The sequence below is a fragment of the Phaenicophaeus curvirostris genome, chromosome 2 (genome assembly GCF_032191515.1).
Source record: "Phaenicophaeus curvirostris isolate KB17595 chromosome 2, BPBGC_Pcur_1.0, whole genome shotgun sequence".
Taxonomy (NCBI): domain Eukaryota; kingdom Metazoa; phylum Chordata; class Aves; order Cuculiformes; family Cuculidae; genus Phaenicophaeus; species Phaenicophaeus curvirostris.
The window spans coordinates 44,966,186-44,984,589 of record NC_091393.1 but is presented as its reverse complement, the minus strand read 5'-3'; the positions used below and the strand labels follow the sequence as shown (position 1 = coordinate 44,984,589).

At 38.1% G+C, this 18,404-nt stretch overlaps 1 protein-coding gene across 1 annotated transcript in view; it reads right to left on the bottom strand.

The window, feature by feature from the left end:
- The window catches only part of LAMA2 (laminin subunit alpha 2), a 362,543-nt gene extending 350,846 nt beyond the window's left edge, over positions 1–11,697 (bottom strand). Inside the window, exon 1 of the mRNA XM_069851862.1 lies at positions 11,603–11,697. Within this exon, the coding sequence (XP_069707963.1) occupies positions 11,603–11,675 (73 nt within the window). The 5' untranslated portion in view covers positions 11,676–11,697. The remainder of the gene's footprint in view (positions 1–11,602) is intronic.
- Between the last annotated feature and the right edge of the window lie 6,707 nt (positions 11,698–18,404).

The following is an 18,404-nucleotide window of genomic DNA, read 5'->3' as shown; positions in this document are numbered from 1 at the left end:
AATATATAAAAAAAAAAAGCTTACTTAGAGGAAGCCAAATAACAGTAATTTCATCATAATGGCAAAAAATTTTACTGCCATCAAAGAAACATGAAAGCAGTTAGTTACATTAAGATGTTTTGAATACGACTATTTTTACACTTAAATGTAGCACAAAATAATATTTAACTGCACTAGATCTAAATAGCCATGTAAACCGCACACTTATCATTTGTAAGTGAGTCTACGCACAAAACTGAATACAATATTTTTCTCTTTGTGGTGGGGAACAGTTGATCACGGATTATAGGCCAAATAGGGATAACAGAGAGCATTCATTTATAAAGGAGGTTGATTTTGGATCCAAGCTTGTTTTATCTGGCATACCACCTATACTACAGGAAACCATGCTCAGATTAGAACACATAAGATTGAAAGATTCACAACATTATGAGATTTCCCATGGTGCATACTGTTGCTTTGGGCAGCATCTTAAGAGTAGTAACAAAATTCAGATGCAAATCCAGGACATAATTTTTTAACCTTTATTTAAATTTATAACTTCCTGTTTCTGCGGTTCAACTATCAAGTTTCCAAACGTTTATTAGCAAAGAAAAAAAGATATACTGTGACCTGATCTAGAAGGCCACTAAACTTCCTCATCCTTCATGCATTATTTGTCCTTCCAGGGTCTGATTCTGCAAACACAAAGCATTCCATTAATAACAATAACTGGATATTTTTCAAAAATCTCATACTGAGCACATAAGCATTTGTAGAATAACAACACTGAAAGTGTAGCAGTAAAGACAGCATCTCTGTTTACACAGAACTTTCTACAGCTAGCTGCACCATCCTCTCCACACCAAGTACTGCATTAATACCAACATCGCATTTTAAAAAAACCTTCTTGTCATTCTTCTAGTCAACTGACACATGCGAGGGGCTAATCATCCACATTCACAAAGACTGCAGTAATGGGAGATACAGATATCCATACACATTGCTTATCCATGCATAAGCAATGGCATGGATTGCTTAAAAAACATCAGCCAGAGGAGTTTTCTTGGAACAGTCATATCTGGGAAGGAAACATGACCCCAGTTTCTTTCTGTTTGGGTCAGTATGATTCTAGCAGATAAATTACAGATTTTAAAGGAAACAAATAATTGTGCATCACACATTCAAAATAACTGAATGCAGCAACAGACTGTCCAGTACTAGAAAGCCCCTGTCTGCAAAAATGTTGCTATTTTTCAAATTCTGGACAAAAGTGCTTCTTCCTTTGCAAAAAAGAAAATGAAAGCTGTTACTTTTTCTAAGGGAGACAGAGGCTGGCACACAAACAGATGGTCTTCTCAGACAATAATGTATTTCCAAGAGAAACACTACTTCTATTTCTGAGCCTACTGAAATAATCCCCTTGGGCCTTTTTTATCAGTCTGAAGGCTGAACCACAAACAAACTATTCAAGGTGTGTGCACCTCATCTTTCCCTTTCAGGTCCTGTACCAAGTAAACTGTCAGATCCAAGGGTAAGTTTTTCAGTGGGCAGAAGTAACGAACCTACTAGACTTAATAATATTAATACAATAATAAAACTAATTCAGTAGTCCATTATATATCCATTATATCAAAAGCACAATGCACTTATCAACACGTTTCATTTATGAATGTGGAAAGAACAACTTTGATCACCTTTCAAGTACACATCTATTCTAGACAGATACAAGTAATTTAATGGAAGTTATGCAGAGACATGCCATAGAGAATGGGGATGGAATAATTATAATGATACTAGAACACAAAAGGCTTCTTAGAAGAGTGGGATATATGACCTGTCTCCAGTCTAGAATGCTCTTAAAAATACTGTTTAAAAAGCAACATACATCAGAATAGCTATAATCTCGTTATTTGTCTCTCCTTACAGTAAATCAGCCTATACCGCCACAGCTAAGCCACCTCTACCAACTAATTTATCTGTGTTAAACTACACGGTCTGCATCTCACACTTATATCTATAGTCTAATGTTAAAAACACAGATTGACTCAAAACTGTTCCTAAAATATGAAAGTCCTAGATAATTAATTCAGCCGGAATTCTAATGCAGCCTTGTCACACGCAGTAATTCTAAACATTATGCATGTTGCATCTTAGGTAGAGCAACATACATTGTGATAAGACTGAAGTCCTCCATTGTATAGTACAGCATACTGTGGACAAAAATTAAGTAAAAAATATAGAAGAAGATTTTAGTAAGACAGAACATCCACCGACAATAACTAGAGTTAAATAGGTTAAGATTTCAAGGTTTGTTTTAGAACAAAAATATTCAGGAAGAAAACAGCTTGTGTGTCTTTGCTAATTAAAAATAAAAAACGTAAATTATTTAAAATAAATATACTCATTTTCTTACATGTTAATAATATTTCCTACTGGAGACTAAGGCTGAGAAGCAGTATATCTTAAAATCTCTTTAGGTCCAATAAGTGTAAATAAACTCTTACACATTAAATCCACCTTAAAATCTAAAATAAGATGCAAGAAACAATAGGCTTTGCTAATAAAAATTATTCTAAATTATTTAGAATAAGCCTTTAAAACCTTGAGCTGACTTCTTAAGACACTTTATCCAATAAAGGCTGAATCTCTTGCTGAAGTCTCTTTGCACTGGTAAAATCTACAAAAATTATTTGTTCATAAAGAATTATATACCTAGCTGAAATTACCACTGGTAAAGTTTTTCACAGAACATACATACACTCACAAATGCACGCGTAGGAGTGATTAATGTTCATGAAACAGTACAGTGGGATTTTAGACGTACCATCTGTTGACATGCCAATCAATATTTTGATCCTCACAGATTTAGAACAGCTGTTTCTTCAGCCCAGCTGATACAGTGAAAACATCTCAGCTTGGACATAGAAAAGTTTAACTACTAACAGAAGAGATTACTATGGGTCTATATATGTCGTTTTAAAGAACTTCTCCTTGCACATAATTTCCACTATTAGTTTAACTTAAAAGCTAATTGGTTTTATTTACGGTTTAGGTGCTGCTATAAACTCAAGGGAGCTGATACAAAGATAGAAACAAAGTCTGACTTAAACAGGAAACAATACTAAATGCTTTTTCATAACTCTCAGTAGCAACTCGCTCCTTAGTTTTCAACTATAACCAATGCTTCAGTTCAACTATTCATTCTGCCAGCTCTGGGACCCTCTGGCTCCTCTTGTTCTTCCAGTCATTGTACAAATTGATCACTTCCACACACATATGTCTAGCAGAACACTAAGACAAAACTAAACATTATGTTCTGCGTTGTATGCTCCCCTTTTAAGGACTGCGAACAAAATCCTTGCCACAAGCAAGTCAGTAGGAATTTCATCATGATTTCAAACACACCTAACTTTCACACTTAAGTAAGTACACATCACATGATATTAGGAATTTTACTCAGGTTTTTCAACTAACAGCCGTAAAGGAAAACCAAGCAGTGAACGAGAGAAAATTATTTCCTTGGACTCTCCGTGGATTTGGTTTAACAAGACAATACCTAAATTCTGTTTCACTTCTAGAAAATGATTGTACAGGATCTGTTATACTATAGATAGATGCTACATTTTTAAACTAACTCCAGAAGTGATTTAAAGGTCTGCTGTGCAGAATATAATGGCTTTTTAAGATGAAATTTAATAATTACTTGAGTTTATGAAACAGATCAAGTAATTTCATCTCATTCTAGATTGTCTTCATAATACTGACTCACTTTGAAACTATATGGTATATTACAAAGGTATTTAGATTAATTAAAGGATTAATTAAGCAATATATTTTCCATTAATTGAAAATATTCATTTTCATACGGCACATCTGAACCTGGGGATCTGTCAAGTAATCTTAGGCACATGCTACCCAGCTTATTTTGCACAAAAATAATAGTGCATGCAACAGTTACTGGAAATAAAACTATTTTTTTACTATTTTGAGTTGGATTATTGGGCTTAATCAAGATGAAATTCAAAAGATGAAGACAAAAAGCAGACCAGCCAAATAGGTTGTTGCAGAACCTATCAACACCTCTGAATCACAGTTTTGGGACAAATAAGGTATTGTAAGTAGAAGCAAAGTACTGTACAGCTACAGATACGTCAGTATTATGAAGAACCAATACACTAGAATACAGCTGCATCCATTGATCCCTTCAGGTATTATCATCGAAGAAGGACAGCCAGAAATGAAATGATGAGAGCAACGATATTGACCAAAGGATAAGCTTCATCTTCAGTGAACAGACAAATGACTCAGTGCTACAGAGTTCCACTTTATTCTTCTGGGACAGAGTCTAATTTCTCTGAGAACTGACCCAAGCTCTTGATGACGATGATGATGATGATTGTCGTTATTTTTGTTACTGTTGTTGGTGGTTTCCCCATCACTTTTCTATGCCACAAAAGTTCTTTCACCAATTAAACAAAGAGCTTCAAAGTCACTTTTAAATAACTCCTACCAATATGGCAAGCAGGCTCAGTGCATTTTTCCCTCTAGTTAACAAGCTATGAACTTCATACATGCATGCAACTTAATTTTGCTGGCAAATGACTACTTTATTCTCCATGTCAAAGCTGCAGCTGGGGGACAAAAATGAAGCTCCATGCATAATCAATGACTGTAGGGTATGCACGTAAAAGTTTCCCACCCACTCTGAATTTAGAAAATATTTGCCACATTTGCTATATAAGCGTATCAAAAGTGACAGGTAGGGAGAAGCATGCTTACGCAGGCACTAAGTCTACACAACACACAACCTTAATACTATGGAATTAATTCAGAAGGCTTTGCCCAGCTGCAAAAAGACACTGTGCTTAAAAGAAGAATTCAGTGTGCATATTTCAAATATATTTTTCCATTAAACCTGTGGGTTTTTTTACAGTGGTGAAGAAAAACTTTTTGTATGAGAGCTCGGTGTTCTTTAAAAAGTAATGATTAATAGAAAGTATCCTCCAATTACACCACATGCAAAAGACAATGAGAAACGTACTTTGGTTTATGCCATGTACTGTGTATGGGAATTCTTAAACCCACAGCTGGGGATTTTCCACAATTGTAGTAAAAAAAATATTATACACAAGGGTAGCACCAAGAATTTATTTTTTCAGGCAATATTAACAAACTTAGTATTGTCAATGATGGCCCAAAGTTAAACACATGAAGTGCACTTTTGGTGCTCTGCGGTCATCTTTATGCTGCCACTGCAAAAATATCCAAGCATAATTCACACAACTAAGTCAGATGTGCAACTGCATCACAGTCAGATCACCAATCCTTCGATTTGCACAAACACAGATGTTCTATTCTTGGTGGTTTCAGATATCAAATTGAAAAGCCCTGTATATTTTATTTATGTCACTTTGCATTCTTTAAAAGGTGTGGATTTCTTCCTTTTTCATCAAGCTCTCTGGCTTCCAGAAGAATCCAGACTACTCATATTCCCTAACATTCCAGATTGGTTTAGAAATGTAGAAAACAGTTTAACATTACAACATAGTACTTTATCACAGATATTTAGAAACACAGTAATACGTACAAATAATGCTATTTATTTACTCCTTCTCCCAGTCTAAAGTCATTCAGCAACAAATGTATAGTAGTAGTAGTTCTGCATTCTGAATGCAAGGTACACTCCAGGAAAGTTAATGTATAGTGCATTTTCCTGTAATGGAGATTATCCAGATATTTCTGTGGAAAAGGATTATAGGCTGTTGAGCAGCTAGCATAAACAAAGGAATGTATTGCCATGTTCCATATCTTCCATTAAAACCTAAAGGTAGCCTGAGCCTAGAACTCTCAGGATTCATCTGTGGAAGTGATGTATTAGCAGAAAACCAAATTAAATCCTAAATTAAGTCTCACTCTCACTGGAAGTGAGCAGAAAAAAACAATGCTTCTGATTTCTTTTTCTTGCACCTCACCAACCCTCAGCTTTGCCCCATTTTCCCAGGAAACACACAGTATGTTTAGTGCCATTTTCCAAACTTTTCTGACAAAGAATTTATCTGATTATTTATAACCGACCTCAAAGATTGTCCCCACTCATTGCAGTAGGTGAAGAATTACAAGATATAGTACTTTGTGATTAAAAAAATATTATATAGCTATAAAAATAGGATTTTTTAAATCCTGTTTTGTTCACTTTTTAGTAATTTGCTTTTTATTAAATCTTAAATCCATTAATTATGACAGTAGTAGACATATATGTCAGTTGGGAAAGAACAAGGCGTTGTAATAGTATTTGGATAATCCACTCTGCAGGAATGTACATTATTCTTCCTGAGGTTTCACAAGAGTTCCCTGGCATAATACTGCTACAGCTGCTTTACAACCTAATGTTATTACAAGGTCTGATTCAATGATAATGTCTGCTAGAGGAATCTGGCAGGGAGCAGGGTCCTAGAAAAATCCTTGTGATACTAAGGTGTAACTAGTGGAGACTGAACAGCTGAAAACATTGAGGGTAGTAACCGCTATTAGAGTTTTGCAAGAATCCTGGGAGATCTTTGTTATTTCTCAGAACAAAAACCATACAATACCAAGTTACTTTTCCTGAAAATCTTATAATTTTTCTAATCAAAATAAATCATTAAAAAAACTAAAAAGGTCTAATCTCTACCTTATCCACGGTACAGATGTGGTACAGTAGCTGATAAGAGAGAATAAATAACATGTAGTCATCAGCAGGAGCCAGCTCATTAACTAATTTTATTGGCAAACATCAAGGAATTCACTTTCTTGATTCAACGACATGGATGGAGTCAATATAAAGTTCAACAAATATATCATAATTGTCTGTATTTTACATCTGTGAGCATAATTTGGTCTGTATTAATGTGGCCAGAGTTGTTACTGTCTGACAGATGTTCTAGACAGAACTTTCATTCATCAGAAAAACCTCCAGTAATTCATAGATTCATAGATTCGTAGTGTAGTTAGGACTGGAAGGGACCCTAAAGATCACCTAGTTGCAACCCCTCTGTGACAGGCAGGGACACTTCCCACTAGACCAGGCTGCCCAAGGCCCCATCCAACCTGGCCTTGAACACCTCCAGGGATGGGGCATCCACAGGTTCCCTGGGCAACCTGTGCCAGTGCCTCACCACTCTCATGGTGAAGAAATTCTTCCTAATGTCTAGTCTAAATCTGTCCCTCTCCAGTTTACACCCACTGTCCCTAGTCCTACCACCACAAGCCTTTGTAAACAGTCCCTCCCCAGCTTTCTTGTAGGCCCTCTTCATGTATTGGTTGCTATAAGGTCTCCTTGGAGCCTTCTCTTCTCCAGGCTGAACAATCCTAACTCTCTCAGCCTGTCCTCACAGCAGAGGTGCACCAGCCCTCTGATCATCTTGTAGCCCTTTTCTGGACCTGTTCCAACAGCTCCATATCCTTCTTATGTTGAGGATTCCAGAACTGGACACAATACTCCAGATGAGGTCTCACAAGAGAGGAACAGAGGCGCAAGGTAATTAAGGGCTTAGTATCTAAGAAAAACGTTGGGAAAGAAAAGAAGATAAACAAGTATACAAGCTGGTTCACATTTGCATGTATTTATGTCCTATCACCATTTCTGACCTACAAATATAAGGAGTCTGGACTTCAGGGTAAAAAACTGAAAAAAGCAACCCTGCACCAGGCATATTGCCTCTTATTCCAAAATACTATAATCTCCAAAAACTGTCAGTCCACATAGCTGGATAAGGAATTAGAACATGTGTGGGTGGATTCCTTCCTCCAGCCTGAATTAATTAAAAATGATTGTTTGCTGTATTATTTTAAAGTGGATTTTTGGAACAGGTTAAAGAATCACTGTTCTAACTTCAGTATTTTAAGCCTAATAAAAAAGGCTCCTGCAAAAAAACTTGTAGGAGGAAAAAATAATAATCAAAGGCTTAAACATAAAGCACATCTTATGTTTTTATTTGTTGCTTGGAGAAACTCACTCATTCTTCTACAAGACCTACCTCATTCAGTTTGGCCGTGGTTATTTCAAGCTAAAACATGTACAGAAAAAACACACAAATCCATGTCTCCAGTCAGTCTGGGCAATTCTACCTATTTCTAATGCCTTAGATTGGCCCTTAATTATTATGTTTTCCTCTCTCACATTCTAAACTTGAAACAATACCCTCTGGTTTCACTTTCTCAATATCTGTCTTGTATACATACAATAATTAAAAAAAAAAAAAAACCAAAAAAAAAACCCACAAAAACCAACACATAAATCTTAATTTCTAGATCACCAAAAGTTTACCAGCACAAACATTTAGTAGCATATAGAATGAATGTAAAAAGGGCATATACAGAATGCACTTTACTGCAGTACACTTTCAATGAACAAGGCCTGTTACCTGTCATAAAACCCTGATATTGGATTAAAGAATTCCTTTTTTAAACTTACACAGAATTTTACACATTGCAAGTCCCCCCACCCTCCACAACATGCATATTCTTCACATTCTTGAAGCCAGAGCCTCCACATATGTTGACTAACTGGACTGAATGGATTACATAATGGTTAAATTCTACCTTTCCTCTCGCAGAAGAGAAAGTACTTTGGGGTTCCTCTCCCAAAAAGCCATTGATTTTCAGTGATTATCTTAAAGAGTTCAACATTGCTTTCAAATTTGGTTAATATTGGACAACACCTCCAATTTTTATTTAGATGAGAACAAGCTGATAAAGAGCAATCACCTAAGGCTTGTTCTCTCAGGAAAGCAGAATGCAAATTTACCAACATTATTCTTCCCAATACCAACTAAATCATTTAGAAGTACTATTCTCCAAATAAAGTCAGCAGAATGCTCTAAATGGTTAAATTCCATCAACCATAACAGAAATGTTCTATACATCGAGACTATGGATGGGAGGAGTTGGTCGTTTTTGACCAAAGAGCTCCCTATAAAGAAATAGGAGACTTGACTTCTGCTTTACCAGATTACATTAACATAGCATATATTGTTTTATCTCCAGAAACACAGAATCAAATTCCAAACAATCTTAATAGATGAAATATTAAAATTACGTCCCAATATCTCTCTTTTCAGAGTACAGAGTAAACACGTGGGAAGGAATCTTGTAACTCATTTCCATGAGATAACACGGAAGGAACAGTTTTCTAATAAACTCTTAAAACTCATTTTAAAAACCTACACCTACAGATAGACTTAAAAATATTGACCAAGCTGCCACCACCCATTGCCTAACATACTGGCACCAGTCATATTCTGCTAACACTAGGTTGACATTCACCCCTCATTTCCCTTTCAAGTGAGAAATTTCACTTTAACTTTACGAGCGTGCTATATACATCAGTTCTTGGAGTCAACTTACACTTCCGATTTGTGAGACACCAAGTATCAACTGTACTCCATGAGTTATCTCCACTATGTCAGCAGCTGACACCACAGATTAAATTACTGTGCAGCGTATGTTCCTTAGCCCTATGCTTACTATTCACACCTTTCACAGATACATAGCTTCAGCTCTCTCCCATAATAGATACTTAGACCTTTTAATAGAAGGATGAATTCTTGAAGAGCAAAAGCTAGTTTTTTATTCCTTTCTAAATGACTACTAGTTTCTCTCACATTCAAAAGGAAAGAGGATGAACCAAGGTTCAAGATTCTAAAGGCACATCACATAGCACTGCAGTAAGCTTGCCTTGATCGCAAGTTATACGTATCTTTCAGAAACACTGTTACAGAAGGTATAGGCCTTTCTGGTTCTGATTCTTCCATTTTATTAGACATCCTACATGCCCACTTAGTGTTTAAACAGAAGAACAACTAACATGTGTAGCTGGAAAAAAAAAAACAAAAAAAAACTTAAAATTGACTCCAGGTTTCTGACCACAATAAATCTACCCACTTAAAAGTAATAAAAAAAAAAAATCAACTGAAACAAAACCTCAGAATTACAGTGTTCTCATCTTTGAGGTGCAAAATGTTCTTGAACTGTTCTGTTCTCAAAAAACAACATGGGAATTCATTGTGATGTCTCAAATACTGTTTTCCAAAGCATTGCAACTCTGTTACATAATTTTCTCCCCAGACATCTGACTGGTGCTAACAATTAGAAAGCAATATTTGCCATCCAGTGTTATGGTTATCACCAAGTAAGTAGAAAAGCAAAAGTCATACGTCTAAAGCCATAAACTATGGGTCCAGTAACATTCTTGTGGACATTCAAAAATCCCCCATGACTTCATTGAAGGGAGACTTTCCAAACTTTTTTCATTAGAGAGGAGTTCATTACCTCCTTGCTTGGGCAACACAGTGATATCTACATAGTGCTAGCACCTCCTAGCAGCTGTAACAGATCTTAGAAAGAAATTTAGAATAGAGTAAATGGCTTAAAAATTTGGCAGGCCAGTATTTGAATTCAACTGTGAGCTTTAGAAGGTCCTATCATCGCATTATTAACATTTAATTATAAGTCCTACTGCTCCTCACTGAATTACCAGAACTCTGTTTATAAAACACCAAGGATGCACCAGATAAACACCCAAGACACTCCTCATTTAAAAGGAAAATAATGACTGTATCCTTTCACTCTGCTTTTAAAATCTCGGTCTTCTGTGTTTACCAATAAGACATCACGTAAACACAGTCTGATTCTGGATGTGTTTTTATCTACACAGATACTTGGTCAACTGTCATTTATCCTCACTCGGTAAAATTAGCATTAAGGAGTCAGCTGCTTGAGACACTTTTCTCATGAAATGATAGTGCATGTTTTCCAAAGTAAATGCTAAACCCTAAAAATGCCTAATTCAAAGTGTTCCGCCTATAGTGAGACATCAAGGTCAGACACAAGCTAGCTGTTATTCCAGCAGCTTTAATTAGTTTTATTTAACACACCCATGGTATCTCCTAACTGAATTTTTTTTAGCAAGGCTAAATATGTAAAGAGCAGCAAATGCAGGCACCAGACAGAATACTGTGAGATGAAGAACGGTTTTAAGGATTTCCTAGAGGAATTGATAAATGTAAAAGTTTATTTCTCCCATATCTATACATCACCCTTTTGGATCTTTTTCCCACATAACACCAACCGAAAAAGCCAACAAAGACAATCCAAAGTGTCAACACACGCGATCACTGTGTAAGAGAAGGGGACCGTGTGCGTGAAACATTGACTGCTCCAATTCACGATGCTCCCATCGCAGCCGTGGCGACTTTTCAAGCCCGAGAGCAGCTTTATCAGGAGTCAGCGCGCCCAGCTGTCACCTTAGGTAAAGGCAGAGCGAGCCCCTCGAGCTTCCCCTAACCGCGGAGATGCCACCAGACGGGCACCGCCGTCCCACGCGACGCCTCGGGGACCAGGACACTCTAATAAGGAGGATTGTGCCCCTCCGTGTTCGGCGGCGAAGCCTTTTAACAGCGGGGTCCGCGCGGGTTACCGGGGACGGGCGGACGGGCAGCGCGGAGCCGCTCGGAGCGCTCCCTCCTCGTCCCCTCCGCGGGCTGGAATCACCCCCCCATCCCCCCGCCACTGCGAGAAGGTCGCCTCCCCGGTTTTGTCCCCGTCCGGGGGTGGGGGCCGAGGCGCGGGGTCCCCCCTGTACCTCTTTGCTGGGCTCGGCTGCCGAGCGCCGCCAGGAGCAGCAGCAGCAGCGGCGGCAAAGTCCCCCGCGCCATGGTTCCCGCTCGCCCGTCCCGCCCCGGGCCGGCCCGGAGAGTGAAGCCGCCCGGGAGGGGACAGGAGAGGAGAAGAACCCCCGGTGTCCCGGGAGGGGAGCAGGACACACCCCCGCCCCGCCCCGCAGAACCGCGGGGAGCAGCGCGGGGAGCGGGGGCCGAGGGGCAGCGCCTGCCCCGCTCGCGGCCAGGGGGTCCGGCTGGGGGAAAGGGGAGCGGGGAGGGGGCTGTGTGAGAGTAGAGGGAAGATACCTGTGCGGGAGGCGGGGGGGGAACACATCAAAAACAAATAAACAAAACAAACCAACCAACCAACCAAATAAAAGCCAACCAAACAAAAACAAAAAAGCAAAAAAAAAAAAGCAAACAAAAAAACCAGAAAAAAATCCCAAACAAACAATAACCAAACAAAAAACAAACAAAAACAAAACAAAAAAAAACCAAAAATCCCAAACAAACAAAACAAAACAAAACCAAAACAAAACAAACCAAAAAATCCCAAACAAAAAACAAACAAAAAACAAAACAAAAAAACCCACAAAAAATCCCAAGCAAACAATAACCAAACAAAAAAAAAAAAAAACAAAAAACCAAACAAAACCCACCCAAAAAAATCCCAAGCAAACAAAACAAACAAACAAAACCCACAAAAAGATTCCAAACAGAAAAACAACAAAAAAAAAACAACAAAAAAGAAACGAAAAAAAAAAACCCAAACCCCCAAACAAACAAAAAACCAACAGGCCAACAGCAAAATAAAATAAAAAAAAGCCCCAAAAAATTACAAACAGAACCCAACAAACAAAACAAAAAACCCACAAAGAACAAAACTAAAAACCCCAAACAAAAACCAACAAGCAAACAAAACAAAAAACAAAAAAAGCACAAAAAGAACCCAAAACTAAACAAAAACCAAAAAATGAACAAATTAAAAAACAAACAAAACCCAAACAAAACAACACCTCAAACAAAGCAACAGCAAATAAAAGAAAAACACAAAAGAACAAAACTAAAAAACAAAAAGCAAACAAAACCAACAAATAAACAAAAAACAAACACAAAACCAAACAAAACCCAAAGAAAAACTCAACCAACAAACAAAACAAAAACCAAGAAAAAAACCAAAAAAAACAAACAAAAAACCCAAGGAAAAACAACAACCCGACAAAAACCAATAAACAAAAAAACCCAACAAACAAAAACCCCCAAAAAAACAACAAAAGAAAAAAAAACCAAAAAAGCCCAAACAGTTCAAAATCCCAAACAGTAAATTAACAAACAAACAAAACAAAAAAACCACAAAAAACAAAAAGAAATTTAAAAAACAACAAACAAAACAAGAAATAAACAAACAAGCCAAATAAAAAACAACAACCAAACAAAAAGCCAACAACCAAACAAATGAACAAAACAAAAATCCCCAAAGAAGTGCGAAACAAACAAACAAAGAAACAAAACCCTCAAACTGGCAACTTACTGAGTAGGCATTTGATTCAGAAAGCTAGAAATGCTAATACGCTAAATGCATTTTTCCCTGCTCTGTGTGGGAATAGTATGTTACAGCTAGCAACATAAGACAAAACAAAAAATCCATATTACTGAATAAAGGGAAAATTAACTTTTCATTAAAATAAAATGCTGGTTAAAATACGTTGCGGAGTTTTCCTAGGGAGAAAAATACTTCAAAAAAAGTCAATAAAATCTGATTTTTATAAGGGAAGGAAGTGATTACCAAGGCTTCCGACCTTCATATAACCAGACTGGAAAAGTATGTAATAGATTGTAAGTAAAAGAGATCTGGGCTAAACTTCCAGTGTTTCTGCATAAAAGCACAAAAATGCGATTGCGCTGGCAGCCCGCTTCAGGCTTGCATGGTCACCCTGTATCTTCACAGATTTCATAACACAGCGCTTCAAACTGAACATGCTTTGTATTTCACATAAAGTTTAAGCAATTATATGTATTTCCTGACATAAGTGCTTCAGTGTGTATGCACACAAATGCATCTTTTCTTGCTGAAGTCAACACTGAGCACGGCTAGGGATAAGTATGTGCAAGCCTGAGTTCGATCCATTGTCTATTTTAGCTTTCAAACCACAGGCTTTTCTGTTGGTAAATTTGTCTGTTAATCCAAACTCAAATTCAGGGAACGTGGCATTTTGTGTATAATAGACTGTTACATTGAGCAACACAGTCTGCTTGTTTCTCTCACTGTCATCCTGCCCTGAGTAGGCTCGTTCTTTCTCTTCACAGTGACTACTCACTTTTGAGGTTTCACCCTGAATGGCCTGGGCTCTGCTGTTGGGATTCCTGCTACCCGGCACCCATTGCTTCCACAACCTTCTAGAAACTTCTCTGCCAGTACAGAGTGGGAACAATAATGCTCTTATACAGCTCGGCCAATTGACACTCATAAGTCAATGGGAACTTGCCAAGAGATGATGTATTGGCCTTCTGCACTTCTTACTAGGAAACTCAAGTTCAGGGTTCATCTTGATGGCTTTTGTGTTGTCAGCTGTCTGTATTAGGTATACATAGTCAATGAGCTGTGATGGACAGAGATGGAAATGATGTTTATGACACTATCCACAGTTTTTTTCACTGCCATTATTTAGACCATATAGTGTTTCTATACAAGCAGTATCGCCGCTGATGTCTTTTGGATGCTTCTCTTTCTGCAATTCCCTTCATTCATCTTGAATACCGTGTTCCATTCTGGGCCCCTCGCTACAAGAAGGATGTTGAGGCTCTGAACTGTGTCCAGAGAAGAGCAATGAAACTGGTGAAGGGTCTGGAGAACAAGTCTTAGGAGGAGTGTCTGAGAGAGCTGGGCTTGTTTAGCCTTGAGGAGACTGAGGGGAGACCTCATTGCTCTCTACAACTACCTGAAAGGAGGTTGTAGAGAGGAGGGTGCTGGCCTCTTCTCCCAAGTGACAGGGGACAGGACAAGGAGGAATGTCCTCAAGCTCTGCCAGGGAAGGTTCAGGCTGGATATCAGAAAAAAACTTTTCACGTAAGGGTCATTGGGCACTGGCAGAGGCTGCCCAGGGAGGTGCTTGAGTCACCATTCCTAGAGGGATTTAAAAGATGGGTAGATGAGGTACTCAGAGACACGGTTTAGTGACAGGTAGGAATGCTTGGACTCGATGATCCAAGAGGTCTTTTCCAACCTGCTGATTCTAAGATTCTATGCAGAAAATTTGCCTGCGAGTGATTTTGTATATATACAAGAGGAATATTGTTAAGTACAATAGTGAAAGTAAAACCACTTCACTCCAAGTATATGCCTGCAACTTGGGAAATTTCATGCCAGTTTTATAGGTAGGGATTTGACTACATCTACACTGTTCTGACTCTAAAAAACACATTTATTGGTTGAATTAGGCCAAGCATATTGGCAGCTGCTGTCTAAAAGCCATAGTAGCATGAGTTGCATACTCCCCCAGATGGAGAAATTCTTTCAAGTGCTCCGAGAGCTGCAAGCACTACAGATGAGTTTGAGGTAACATTCCAGAAGCAGATTGTAGAAACTGAAACTGACCCATGAAGGCAGGATTCTCTACTACTTTATGTAAAGGTGGTGTGCTCAGATCTTAGGTAGTAGGTTCAGATATGGATTCACCACTAAACTGGGCTGAAATAGGATATAGTTTTGACCTCATGTTCAAAACTATCTTAACAACCTTTTCATTCATACCCAAAGACAAGTCAAATTCACTCTCGTCAGTGCTGTTTTGTTCTGTATACCAGCTTTTCTTGCCTTTGCAGCTTCTCAGTTTGCTGTTCATCTGGAAATCAAAAGCTAGTACTTTTTCACTGTTCTGATGTGTTTTCCTCTTTTAAGGTACCTGCAAAATATCTCCATGACTCATGAATTATTAATATCAACAGCAGGTGGGTCGTAGGGGTCTCTACTTCCCCTAGTATCAATATTACACCAGTATGAAACCCAACATATGTTACTTACCTGACCTTTTTCCTTTGAATTGGCTTTCCTACTGTTGAACCTGTATGATCCTAAATGTGAGAGTGTTATAAGAGCTCAGCCTGCTTTCAGTTCAGCTGCATCGCTGTCATATCCAGGTTCCTAATCATCAGTCAGAGCCAACACTGGCATCTCTGCAGCTGTACATCAGAGCTGTAAACTTTAATAGTTTTGGGAGAGAGAGAGAGGCAAGAGGTGCCAAGATAATGTACCAACTTATTAAATTAACAACATTTTTCACATCTGAACCACAGGAAATAATTTGATACTATAAAATGCCAAGCTGCGTCAAGGAAGAGGGAGCTACTCCAAAAGAGGAGGTGAGTTGGAAGATGAAGGCAAAATCAAGGTAGGCAGAGCAGTGGCCTCACTGACAGGGCCTGATCCCAGAGTACCCAAATGCAGACCAGAATCAGCTTAGCATCAAGCTCCCCAGACACATTCATAGTCAGGAGACAGATCTGAGGTAAAGCCAGAAAGTCAAGTCTGTAAATTGGAGTCAGGATCAGTGAGGTGCAAGGCAAGGCAGAGACGTGCAAAGTGCAAGCAGAGACCGAGGGTTGGTCTTGAGCTTAAAAGCAGCATTAGCTCCTTAAACATGGGGAGGCACCAACAAGGTTTCTCCACGCTCTTCCTCACGCTTCAAGCATCTCACCACTGCCTGACACAAGATTACATGGCGATGCCAAGTCAGATGTGGCCTTGAGCACAGGCAGCCAAACCCATAGGACTGGGGAGAGGAAGCTGTCAAGCCTGTAGGTGCCCTCAGGGCCATGACAAGCTGGACAAAACAGGGACAGATACGAAGCTTTTTAGTCACAGAACTGACCAAACAGGCGATAAAGACCGTGTGTACTGAGATGAGAACTGCTGGGCTGAAAGAAGGATATGGGTAGAATCAAGTAAGGACTCATCTAGGAACAAATATCACTTAATATTTTCATGACTTTTGCATAAAAGCAAAAGGTTTTCTTAATGAGTTTTGCTAATAAAATAAGGTGGAGAAAGAACAATGTGTATGTTATAAATTTATATATTTATGCATACATATATACATTATGAATTTGTACAGTTTCTATTCTCAGTGACTGAAGTATAGAAAACTTGAAGATACTACAGGATCCAGGGTCATGCATGTAAGGACTAACAGTGGCAGTTTCTTAAGAGAACTAACAATAAATAATATAACCTGAAAGTCCTGGGTGGAAGTCTGAGAGTCACAAGGCACTTTTTAATCACCAGAGTGATGCAGCTGTGAAATAAGCAGGTAGTGCCTTGCATACATAAGGCCTAAGATCACATAAAATATTTCCAGTGAAGATAATAAAATGATTACAGTTGTACGGTTCCATCCCACATAGGATATCATAGGGAATCATGATCACCCGTGTTCAGGAATTTACTGACTTCATTTCAGAATGGAGTTCATTTTGTTTCAGAAACTCCATTTTACCTTGCTCACTGCTCCTGTAATTAGACTATGAATCTCATGAACCCAACCCACCTACTGCCATTATTTTTATTAACTCTTATGAAGATAAATGCTCATCTACTAATACCTCACTGCTGGTACGTAGGATCAGATAGGAGTCATGGCCTTGCCTGATACAAGGTTCCACGTGCCATTTGTAAGCACCGCTTGTATCTTGTCTTGAATTCTAATAGCTTCCTTTTAAGATTTTGTCCTTTCTGATTATGCTGCTATTGTAAGTGGGTTTTGTTTTAAATTTTGTCCTGTGAGAAAGGAACAATTTGGAGAGCAGTGGCAGTGATATTATGTTGGCTTATATTTAGCTAAGAACGTGAAGCAGAAAGCGAATAGAGTTGCTCAGTCCATAATTAATTTTTACAACCAAAGCATTTATACACTCTCTATAAATATTATACCTGTTGCAAAGTGTTTTGTAGTTCTGTTTTAAGAGAATCAGAAAGCTGCCAAAAAAAATTACTGATTTTAGTAGCTACTCATCACAAAGAAAGTAGAACTTTCTCTGAAATGACACATAATCCCTTCCATTTTAGAATGTATTTAAAAATAGTCTCTATCATTCATTTATTTAGGAGATCTGTTGCATATGAGAAAACCCCAGAATTGTTAGAACTGATTTATAAGAAGAGTTAACATCTACTAAGTTTGCCCTGGAGTATAACCTTGCCTCTCAAGGAATGGAGATGAGGATTGTGTGGCTGAATCATCAGTGTGGGTTTTATGTTTCCCTGCCAGCCATTAATGAATTGTAAAAAATAAAAATTAAATAATAATAATAAAGCAGAAAATTAAACCAATTTCATAGAATTATATTGATTTGCCTTCCTAAAAATGGATATTACTGCAAAACATGCAGACAGGGAGAGAAACAGATGGATGATATCTGACAAATAAAATTTCCAGATACTGTCCCATCTGTTTCCTTCTACACATTTTAGCTCTCAGATTTTTAGCATGATAGGGTAGCTTAGGTGATATTCCTCTTTGCAAGGACATCACATCGAAAGACTGGCAAAAGCAAGTCAATGAAGTAATCTGAGAGCAAGGATCTGTTCACTAGATTATTACCAATTTATATGCTCAAAAGCCAGCCTTTAAATTCCACTCTTTTATTATGGAAAAATTCTACCTGTAGAAAGTGTTTCATGACGTCTGTGGTTCGCTTTTGAAATTGTTTTCCAGAAATAGTAAGACCAGCAAAATTAAAGAAAAAAATCCAAATGTGCAGAAAATATTGCTTCATAAAGATACTAAA